Source organism: Fusarium musae, chromosome 6 (assembly GCF_019915245.1).
Source record: "Fusarium musae strain F31 chromosome 6, whole genome shotgun sequence".
NCBI lineage: Eukaryota > Fungi > Ascomycota > Sordariomycetes > Hypocreales > Nectriaceae > Fusarium > Fusarium musae.
In genome coordinates this window covers 1,256,344-1,268,456 of record NC_058392.1, presented here as the reverse complement: position 1 = coordinate 1,268,456, position 12,113 = coordinate 1,256,344, and the positions used below count along the sequence as shown (strand labels likewise).

The 12,113-nt window shown below is 50.3% G+C and overlaps 1 protein-coding gene across 1 annotated transcript; it reads right to left on the bottom strand.

Annotated features, from left to right (window-relative positions):
* Positions 1-7,340: 7,340 nt before the first annotated feature.
* On the bottom strand, positions 7,341-10,055 carry J7337_008279 (uncharacterized protein; the record flags this gene model as incomplete). The annotated part of the gene is made up of 2 exons (XM_044825900.1): positions 7,341-7,615; positions 7,673-10,055. 2 exons carry the CDS (start codon positions 10,053-10,055, stop codon positions 7,341-7,343), a joined length of 2,658 nt encoding a protein of 885 aa, XP_044678817.1.
* Positions 10,056-12,113: the final 2,058 nt, after the last annotated feature.

Here is a 12,113-nt window from a genome sequence, read left to right as displayed (position 1 = left end):
TGCATACATATGCTTAGATCTTCAAATTGACCTAAATCTTGTGGCAGCACGAGCCTTTGTGGCATGCGTTCGAGGACAAGGGCACATGGATTGCTCCAGATTGATGATCTTGACATGGTCACACGGGTGCTAGAATCGGCATCTGGATGACCAGCATTCGCGTAGCTGGGCACGACCAATCGAAACATTGCGTGAGGATGTGGATGTTAGAGCGACATGCGGTGCACTGGGCGATGCGTTGTGCGAGGAGTGGTTGAATATTCCTAGAGAGGAGAAGCTGGCTATAGATGTTGTTCTTTTCTTCTTGTTGCTACATACCAATTTTAATTTGCTCCTCCCTGACCTATGTCAGGACGACAAAAGAATCCATCGGTATCTAAATTACTGGGATTTTTAAGCTTTGAAACGGGTGTACTGAAGCAGAGACAATTTGAGGGTTGCCTTCTGGTCGTTTACCCTCTTGTGAGACCAGTCTTCCACCTCAAGCCACCGCGTTAAACTTCTCACTAATTTAAGACCAAAACGCGCACCTGGAGGGGACATCAACCCATTGCGTACGTGGCAACTCTCTACTATACAGTATTTAAGCGGTCTGGGAAATTCACGAACAAATTGAATTCTATCGTACTGCCTGGGCGACATGCCAGACCTGTATCTTGATAGATCTACTCTTTTCATGCTGGGGGGCTTGTGATCGTCTAGTGGCCCATACTATAAGCTTGTAACTGCTCTTGGGCATGTCCCTTGCTGTTGTCAGGTTTGTTCTTCTAGAGACATTCTCTCCAGATTCTTTGTGCGGCCAGGGGGGGGGACCCTGGCAGCCACCCTGCCTGACAGAGTTGCTGGTATGCCACCTGGGCCTGGCTACTCGCGGGAGTACGTGCAGATGACAAGCCTTTCAAGGGGCAGGGTTCAACACCAGGTAATGGATTCGGAAAATAAAAATGTGTACAGGGTAGGCAAGGCTACACTGGTGATATGTTTTTGGAGTACATATAGTGAAAGGAGCATGAGGGGAAACATTCGGTATGTAGGTAGTGTAGTCACTTGGTTGGTATTATGACTATTGGGTGTTCTGTCTAGTATCGTGGTGATAAACTACCTAAGTCGGCCTGGATAGTACCTTGCCTTGGGTGATAGCTCGATGTGAAATCAAGCGACGTGACCAAGCAAGAATGCAAGTAGAATTGGCAACTCCCTCACAGAGCGCATAGGCAACTGCAAGATTATCATCACAATTGTCGAAACAGCATGACCAGACTGGTGTCCAATGCATGCAATACCTATGCGACCGAGCTCCAAGTTGAGCATTCATTGCATCTTGGTGGGAAGCCCCTGTTTAAGGTTCAACGTCCAACGGTCAACCTCAAAGAAACCGTCGTTACCCAACCCGGTAATTGACCTGAGTGCTGGGAGCGGGAGACCAGGGTTGTCGCGGGTGGTCCGTCGACTCGGAGTTGTGGAGATGGACCACGGGGGGGATGGAGGGTAGGGGAGGCATGAAGCTCAAGGGAAGCCCCTTGCCAGAGCCCGCGGCAATGGATGACCCATGGCAGTTTATAGCCCGTCCATGTGGCATGAGGCAGCTTAAACCTCTGCTGCACATTGATAATCGAAGTGAAGTGCGAATACACAGCGATAACGATGGACGTGGCTTTGAACATGAGTGATCAATACCTCCAGAGAAACGCAGGCTGACGCTGCGTCAACGTATGGACGGAAATTTTACTCAAAACGACGAAATCAGTTAAATAAGCGACCGACGTTACGAGATGACAATCCGAGAGGCCACCAACACCAAATTTGGTATTGAGATACCCACTTGAGAGTCAACCATCATGAATTGGGAACCATCAGAATAATGACTACTCTAGACGTGGAGCAGAGATGTCCCAATCTTGGCATAGGTGCCGCTGATGACTGAACCTTAGAAAGAACCATTTAGCGCCAGCACAAGTCATAACTTAATTTATGCCTGTTTACTCGGTATTCATTCGCATTATGCGCATTCAAGCCAGGGAGAATGTGCATTTATTTCATGTTCCACTGGACTCGCCGCGACGAAGGACAACGTAATACGGACACGGCATGTACGAAGTTGGTGCAACAGTGCATCTCTTTGCTGGATCTATAACACAATGGATGCTAATACCTAGAGAGGCTGGTGGGTAGCGGTGAATGAGGTGAAGGGGGTTATGAGGTGTAAGGCACTTAGGGGTGTAAGGTACCTTTACCTTAGGTACCGACGTGTATGTACCTCGATGTACCTAAAGAGAGATTCTCCAATCCTGCCCTACGGAAAGCATGACGCCCACGCTCCTGCCAAATCTCATGTGAGTTCGACGGCTTCGAATTGTGGCTCTCCCCTTCGCCAACGGCTTAATTACAAGGAGGGATGCCCCCACCAGAGGCAAAGTGGTGGCTTGGAACATGTGCCGCACTTGGACAGCCTCCCGCGCCTTGTTCCTGACTCAAACATGAAGGTTTTGGACCAACGTCAACGACGACGACGACATCATCACCATCACCATCACCATCACCACTACCACTACCACTTTCATGTCAGCCTTGCGAATCGACATGCAGCAGCAAACACATCAACATACAGGGCATTTCGCACGCAGATACATAGTAAGATCACGCCCAAGCCTCTCCAGAATATGGGAACACCATCCGTCTCGATCTCGTAGTGGCACTCGAGAGCCTATTGGAGACGACCTCCATCGTTACCCTACTACAGTACGTGCTTACAGTACTCCGTAGCTTGTCATTATTTCGCCAGCTGCCAACGCTCAGCGCTATGGATGGTACTAGCCGTCCCGATGCCTCATGCAGTGCAGGTGGGGGAGTGGTGCAAAGTCTGAGGGACTTCTGGAGTGATGGTGTGTGTGAAGCCTTGCTCTGCAGAAGTTACTATTCCTAACTTGGGCTCTAGTTAATTTTAGGATGCCGCTAAGTCGCCCCAGAGTCAAACTCATCAACATCTCATTTCCCATCTCATGCACGGCTGACAACCTGTGGTCACCAACCTCGGCCATCGCGTTACATGCTTGATGTCGACTCTGCAGTTCAAGGGACCTTCTCGCTTTGCTCTAGTGTCGATTGTGGCATCCTCAAATAGCATGCAAAGTAACTTGCTGCACTGACTTGTGGTCCCATACTCCCTATGGTGTCTTAATCCACTGAAGCAACTGTTGAAAACAACATGATCACTTTTGCATTACTGCCCATGATTGGAGTTCAAGAAACAGCGCAACGGCATCACCGCCACTGAAGCCGTGTTCCCCGCTGCGCTCCGAGGCACAGCCGAAGGATATCAGGATGGAAGCTGGCTTCACATTCAGCCTACCTCGGAGTTGCAGCCTGAATACGCATCTTCATTGGGATGTATTTGATGAATGCTCAAAGCCATTACACATCGTGCCTGTTCACGCACTCCAATTCTGCAACCTCATACCATTAGTTATCTGAGCCCTGTCCGTAGCTATCGTCAGATCTGGCCGGGGCCTTCATAGATCCGCGATTTCTTTGACACTCGTCCGTCATGGGCTTGGTTTGCGTTTGATAGGCACCACCTGTCAACATGCACAAGGCTGTCACAGACCCTGACCCGGTACTGCCATACACGAGGTGCGATCAAGGGCCCAGAGGTGCTGTGCCTAGCTGTCGCCGCAAGCTAACTCACGAACCTCTTGACGACGTCTTGAGTCATCCTCGCAGCCCTACCGCTCAAGATTGATATGGACTCAGGGCTTAAAACCGTATCCTGGCACAATCTCGGGATTATGAACCAGATTGTCAATACCTGACTTACAAACCGAGAGCCATAATATTAGCAGACATACTGGGCTATTTTTTGAAGATTCTTAACGAGCAAGAACCATTACACTCCACAGATTAGTTGAGTCACCGCTATTTTCTACCAATTCCCATCTCGGAGTCGTATACGACCAGACCAACGATAGTTATGATACAATGTCGCGCGCATCAACGACTTTATCTGACGAGTCTTTGCACCTTCAATCTCTTTACTGCAGTTACGTCCTTCGTTGGTTCCTAACGACCCATGTCTGGAATGTCGGTCAGGGGGGATGTGAGCCCACACTCAACTCGAGCGACTACCAGCCGTTGTGGGACACTGGGACTGTGTGTCCGGCTCGACCAGGGTCCGCCATTTCCAGGCACAGCCAAGATGCACAGAAGGGGTGCGCCCGTCATCCCCGGACAAGGGTGCTTCATAGGTACGTACAGCACAAGTATTCGAAAAGACTAATTGAGACGACATCACCGGCAAGGGGTTCCGCTTTCACGGTGGTTCGTGGGAGAACTTTGCGCGTAAAGACCTACAGATAGCCTCCTGGAGGTCTGTAACCGAATCTAAATTTCAATGTGTAGCCGAGCTCGACCCAAGCTCCCAGGGAGGCTCTCTTCCTATTCACCAACTCAACTGCCGGTGTTGCTGGCAGATCCACCTAGGCATTGAAGAAAAACAGCCCATAGTTCTGATTGAGATCCATTCGTGAATATGGAGCATGATTACTTTCCCTCAGATTAGTTACCTTCGTATTATATTAATGCTGTTTCCATGTGCAGTTACACAGCTGCTTCACAAATCCTCTATATACCATTAGCGTGAAAGATGAATACAAATAAATCCATACTACTATTTCACGACAGTGATAGAAAGAGATCAGCACCTACTATCAATGTCAGAAGAAGCTTACAGCAATCAAGGGATAAGATCTGGAGTATCTCTGCTTGAACGTCTTCGAAGACATAGACAGTCACTGTCCCTAACATCAATGAATTGATGGACAATTGATAAGAGCCAGAGGTCCCATAGCAAGTCGAAAAACCTGGCCACTTTGACATGAAGACTGCACCAGTACGGAGTATAGAGGCCTAGGCAGCCTGGGAAGCACAGGAAACCTTGAGAGTCAGTAAAATCGACTCATACCAATCCGTAGATTCGCATGCGTTGATAATTCACTCGTTCTACCGAGCCACGACCGCTCACTATGAGAAGCCTGAGATCATATGAAGCCCGATTACAATCCCACAATAGCTCTGAGGGTATCCTTTTAAGCACAATCATGAGATACAGAACCGCAAGCATTCGCTGCGGCCCGCCGACTCTAGTTGAGAAGCTCGTTCGTACCGATGGCAAACGAGAATCTGGATACTCCGTACATATTTGTACATGCTGGCAGGTCCTGTCAGCAGTTGCTTAGAGTATCTAAGTATGTTGTAGCCCCTGCCATGTATGTATTTCCCGTGAGATCCCTGACATGCTGCCTGTTTCCCCACGCGGCTGATATCTTATACTAGAGACGCAAAGCTAATCTTCAAATGCATCGTGGTTGAGACTATTGCCTCTATCGCATTCGGAGGCGGAAAATATCCGCCATTTCCTCGAAAATGTTGAGACATGCCATTTGTTACGGAGTAGTCTCGCAAACAATCAGCACACGACACGGCTCATTGGCCGGCTAGAGGTATTTAAAGCCACGCAATGTGATGAGATGGGGGAAAGGGGTACTGTAATTACAACAACTTGCATTTCCAGCGACCATTCGCAGTATCCGTAGGCTGGCTGGCTGGCGTTTCTGCCGTTGACACAGTCTAAAATCATCTCTGAAGGTGTGGAGATCTAGACGTGTCTTTTTTTTGTTCCCGCCACCATCAAGCCAGAGATCGGCGGTTGGGCGTCGTTCGCTCCCCTTGGGGACGTGGCTGCTGAGTTGCTATTCTTGGGATGAGTGGGCAAACAGTAAAACATTTGATAACTTGACACCGAATGGCTTGCTTGTCTTGTGCCAGCCTGGAACGGTCACGACTCGTGACAGTATCATGCAGCCGCCAAGTCCGTTTTTTTATACTTTGAACAAGACTAGGCCATCTACTAGGCGCTTCCACAGCCGGAAGTGGACACTTGAAACGCATGCATTCTTCATCACGGCTTCTGCTTGTCCAGCTCTGATCTCATGTTGACTCAACACCGCACACGATGTAGGACAGTGAGTGACCTTTATAACATTTCCTGCCATCCCTCTTCTTGTCTTGTCATAGAGGGCTTGAACAAGTTCAGTCACTAGGCAGGGCTTCTAAACCCCCATTTGATGGTCGTCTCGTGCATAACACTTCTTTGTTCGCTCATCCGGACAAGCCACGGTGGGAGCTTCAACTCCCCGCACAACTTTGTACCGCCAGTATATGAAGAGTGCTAACGAATCACCGTAAACGGGACAAGTTCAGAAGTTTGACGTTGGCAAGGATGAGAGGGGTCGGTATGATTCAGCTTCATTCCTCTCATGCCTCTACCCGTGCCTGGCGCATCAGGATGCTTGCAGGTAACATGACATCCAAACGTTCTGCTTCAGCGTGGAGGCGTCAATCCATACGGTGTCTTTTCGTTCATGATGTATCAGATAAACCACGGGTAGCGGCTTTGAGCCCAGACTAGGATGTGGTACGACATCCTGTGCTGGAGGAGATGGGTGATCATGGCTCGAACATATGTTTGGACGGTGAAGGGAATGGAACTACGGAAGCCAGCGTAAATGTGACGAGGAAGCTTTCCGTGCGAAGCCTCAATTCCCTCTTTCATCTCGATGCGGGCGCTGCTGGCATAGGTTATGGTCCTTGTCACGACTTCTGTTACCATACGAAGCCGACATTGGACTGGACGCATCTATCGGTCCTCCAGGATGAAAGGGAACTAGTAGCTGGACTTGTTGCTGCAAACTTGTAGGCTCGTTCTCATAATGCCGTGAAACATGGAATGGATCTAGACAACAAGAGCAAATACGATACCCACAAACTCCTTAGTTAGTAGCCAAGAAAGCCTCATCAAGCTCCCCATCACATCTTAACTAGTCCCATCTCTTCCACCATTTTGCCACTGTAGGCACCCGATATGAAATGCTGCTACCCAACCTGCGACGTACCGTTACTAGCCCTCTTCTCCAGTCTTCAAACTTGGAGACGGTCTCGTGCCTTGCACCGAGATCCTCTGATAAGCCGAGATCTGAGAAATTTGCAAGTCGACTGTTGAAACTCTGTTTCTATACTCAGCGCTATGTAACCATATGGGGCGGACCAGTGCTAAAATAATGCAGGAATAATATGAACCAGAACATATTTCATTTTATGTTTGTTTATCCAGAATGCGTCGCTAAATTGCCCGATTTTTATGCTTAATGTGTGATGTGTGGTAACGCTCAATATATACCTGATAAAAGAAGGCCCGCCATTGGAGTCATTCGATGCAACGCTTAAATACTCAATCAAAACATTCAGCCATAGATAGTGGTATGGTGGTTTCAACGCTCTTTCTCTCACTAAGCCTCAAGCACAGGCTCGCGTTCTCGCTGAGAGCGGTGGTGGTGATGATGATGATGATGGTCCAAATCCCTTGACCGGGTGTCGTACTCTTCCTCATCTCGATGACGCCTGCGTCGTTCGCGGTCGCGGTCGCGGTCACGATCCTTGTCCTCGTAGTCTGAAGAGTCATCGTCCCGATGGCGGCGAGGACGATGATGTCTTCTCCTGTCATCCTCATCACGGTCACGATCCCGATCCGTATCACCACCATCATCGTCGCGGCGACGTCTCTCTATTTCGCAATTAGCACCAGCTCAAGCCAAGCCTAAAGCCTGAACTTAGAACATACCTCTCAAGACTTGTGTTGCCGAGGCATATGCCTGAATTTCCTCTTTGCTGAGTACCCGTAGTACAATGACAAAGTCATCTCTGACCTCGAACCTCTCTTTGCCAATGGTCAAGGCCTCAGGGTTAACAACCTTGCGGCTGATCTTGGTCCATTTTGCACCTGCAGGTGCTTCTCTGGCTTTCTTGTCTTCCTTGTGAGGTGCAACCCCTTCACGAATGGGATTCGGCTCCTCTGGAAAGCTGACCTTTGGTTGTTTCAAGATACCCTTGAGCGGCTTCTCATCCTTTTTATCACGAGGGGGCGATACTACACGCACTTGTTTGTCATCCGGAGGGGTCTGCTGGGATTCGCGGCCACGGGATTCTTCTTCAGGGGGTCCAGATGGCTTGGCATCGGGTGGTGACCGGGAGTCTTTGGATGGACGAGCCTCTATTGCTGTTCTCGTTTCTCGAGTAGGTGAAGAGGACCGTGACTTACTTTCGACCACGACCGGGGTGTCTTTCTCCTTTTCTTTGTCAGTGGTCTTCAGGGCTGCCAGTTGGTCCTTGAGATTCCGCAGTTCAGTAGTATCATTCGGATTGAATGCATTTGAATTGCGACGTCTCCGAGTGGACTTTTTGCCTTCGTCGGATTCAGATGACGAAATGACGGCTTCAGTGCTCTTACGGGACTCCCCGTTTCGACGACTGGTCTCTCTGGAATCACGATCCTGGTCACGCTGCCTTGATTGATCACGCTGTCGCGATACATCTCTCTCGACGATTCTTGGGCGTTCACTTTTCATCGAATCTCGCCGCCTGTCACGATCTCGGTCTTTTTCACGTTCACGGTCGCGCTCACGTTCGTCATCAGAGCCTTTACGTTTGCCGGGCTCTTTGTCGCGTTTGTCGTCGTCTTTGACGGCAGGCACGAGGCCTACAGCAGTCGCAGCAATACCCAGGCCAGTAGCCACCTTGTCACGGAACCGAGTACGCTCCTTTTCGTCATCATCACTCCCTTTCTTACTCTCACGTCTCTCACGGCGAGTGTCTTTGGAATCAAGCCGGCCTCGACGTCGATCATCGCGCTCATAATCAGCATCACGTGGCAGGTCTTCATCTGATCGCTTTTTCGGTTGTTCCAGGCGACGTTCACGGCGATCATCGTGTTCGTCAGCAGTGTCAGTTCGGATGCCAAAGCCACGGGAAGTAACTCTGTCATCTTGGAAGTATGGTGCCTCGTATGCGCGCTCGGGCTCATAAGTGAGTTCAGATTCTGGCTGATCACGAAATTCTCGCATTTTTCTTTCGTCTTCTCGGCTCCGATAGTAATCGTCGTGATGCGAAGAACGAGGTGGTCCCTCTTGGTACAATGACACTGGCCGAGGCCGTCTTGTGGTTTCCGTAGTCGCAACAAGGGGGGTGTCCTGTTTGACCAAGGTCGGTTCGGGAGTCTTAGAGGGCATCGGACCAAAGTCCCGCGGGCTTTCGTACCCTCGAATCTTGTCAAACCCTCGTGTACTTGGTGGTGGACCGCCCCGGTTATCGTATTGTCGATTGCTTGGGACGCTGGTTGTGCTTGTTGTTATGTAGTTGCGACTCAAGTCTGGGCTAGTATCCACATTGAACGTTCGCTGGTCCGCGTTGTAGTTGATATTCGGGCGGTAGTAGCCACGGTCGAAACTCTCACGTCTGCGAGTCCTCGCAGGGCCTGAATGATCGAGGTCGTAGCGAACCAGCTCACCAGCATTAGTGTACTGATAACCGTCATCCCCATAGTCGATATTACTAGAGCTCTGGCGGGGATTATTCTGGTATATAGCAGAATGACGGCTGTTGCGGTAGGGGTCGTCGCGTACCAAGCTGTTGCTGCGGTCTCTGCTGCTGCGAGCATAAGTGTCGTTTCCTGGCTGATCGGCATAGGAGCGGGCTGTGCTGCGTGAACGTATAGATGAGGCAGGTTGTGTATAAAACTGCCCATCGCTCGAACGGTAGTCATCCCTCAAGGGACTTCCGGGGCGAGCATTGGAAGAATGAGAACTCGTACCATTGGCGCGGTCCTTCTGGGTGGTCATGACAATTACTGGGGGACGACTAGTAGAATCTAGTGTGGAGGACCGCTGGGAGCGTGTGACATCCCGCGTAGTCGGTCTGTGTGAACGAGGGTCCTGAGTAACGGCGTACGTCCGGGTGGTGGTGTTTGGTGTTGGTGCTGTAGAAGTAGTTGTAACGTATCCTCGTGGTGTCGTCGAAATGGGCTGCTGCTGTCGGGTCGAAGTCGGCATGACGTGCATGTCACCAGCGTACAAAGAAGTGTAGCCAATGCTTGACGGCAGAGAAGTTCTCGCATGGTTGGCAAAGGTGGCCGCTCGTCCCGAGGACGGATAGCGATGACGGTCCGTCATGATGACGTGAGGCTACACAGGATTGCGAAGCCTCTCTGATCGCCGAGCTGTCGAACTATGTGTGCTGTTGTGAGCCAGCTGCGAGGGAAATCTCAAATGTACGAAATCGGAGGCGAGTCGTGAGAAACGTCGGACAAAGGGCGATGTCGTGGAGAAAAGCGGTAGCGTTAGGACGCCAGACGTTGGACTGGGTGGAGGCAGCCGTGGCGTATCGTTCCGTCCGTGGTGCAGGATGACGGCAATCAACCTTGCTGTATGTACTTCGAAGCCAAGGCCACGTGAGGAGGGGTCGAACTTGGTCAGTCCTTGTCAGCGTGGACCAGGGAGCAAATAGCAGGGTCAGGCAGGGTAATGTCTGATATGGTGACGAAGACCCAGGATTCGTTTTGCAGCCAAATAAAATGTCTGGCTAGGCTGAGGACTTGACAAGGAATGTTCTTTCTTGTTGCTGTTGTTATCGATGCGCTTCCGCTTGGAGCGGTGGCGTTGAGATCGGATGATACTGATTGAGATGATGCAGGGTGACCAGTAACACTGCGTTTCAGAAGATGTAATTGAAAGTAGAGAGCAGCGAGGGCAGTCTTCTGTTACAAGAAAGCCGCTACTGCAATTGAATGCACTCACACCTCGGCAGGCCGATTGAAAGGTGAAATGAGTGAGACTCAGGCGTGTATAATAAAGAAGCTGGTTCGTGAGGACTATCTTTAGTGTACTGAATGGTTCGAGCAGCAGTCGGTCAGCAAATTTAAAGTACGAACGAAAGTGGGATCTTCCAGTGGATACTTACAACTCGTAAATGCTGCTATGAACGGATTCGAGAGGGGAATACAATCGAGCTATCAAAGCGTTCTTTGTTCTGCTCTGTGCGTGTGCTCTCTCTTGTACGAGGAGGGTCCACCACCAGAAAGGTGGTCAAGGTGGGGTGAGGGGCAATACCGAGAGGACCAAGAATTATGGAGAGATTGGGAAGAGTTGCAGGGAGAGGGAAGAAGGAAGAAGAAGGAGGAAGAGACAGTTGATGGTGTTTTGCGAGAATCGAGGTCTATCTCCCGGAACAGCCCTCGACAACTCAAGGCGCTGAGAAAAGTAGCAGATTATTGCACTCCGCTGTGGTCAGAGCAACTAGCTGCCCAGTGCCAGCAACCCCTGATCAGTAACTTATTAGTAGAGGGTTGTGGGAGTACCGATGACGATCGATGTAGTGGCGTTGAGAACGGCGACTGCAAGCTGTAAACGTTGACTTAAAGTTCCCATGCAATCGTCGTCTTCAGACAAGACCATGTGTATGCAATGATCTCGGTAAGAGCCAGAGAGCGAGTCCCCCCGCCGGGATGCAATTGTCAGCACCAAGAGCAGGATAGTTACCTGGGCTCCGTGCCTAGGTCGGTAGGTAGTCGAGGTTATTGAGCTAACCTGAGGGTTGTTATTTACCCGGTTTGGCCTTTTTGTAACCGTACGGACCTCTTCCTGACAGCACAACAGTTAGACAATTTCTTTTTCACAGCATCTACATTTTGTCATCTCGACAGCACCAGGCATTGACTTGTAGGTACCTCAAGAATAATCAATATCCCGCCGTTTCTGAGCGGAGTTTCAGTGGCACTTGCCTAGCCTTCCTCGGCTTTTCACCGGGCTTCCTAACTCAATTGAGTGATGGAAGCACTGAGTATTTTGGGCTCTTGGAGAGCAACAACGGGGACAAGCCAACGAGAACGCGAGCCCGAAAACTCAGATGCCCAAAACTAAGCGTGTGAACAGACAAACAACCTTGATCCCAGGCTTAGGCTCAAGCTCAGGCTCGGGCTCGGGCTCGGGCTCAGGCCTTGGGCTGCGAACGGGTCCACTGGGGTAGTCGTTGATACCAGAGCGGGATGTTGAGGTACGTATCTATGAAGCGATTCTAGTTTACGGAGTAGATTTGGCGGAGATGGAGTCTTTCAGGCTTCGATGTCAGGGACAGGGACCTCGTGAATTCGAGGCGAATAGTCCCAGACTAAGGCCAAGAGGGCTGTCAGACCCGAGCTAGAATGTTCAACCGTGCTGGGTTTTGAATCATGA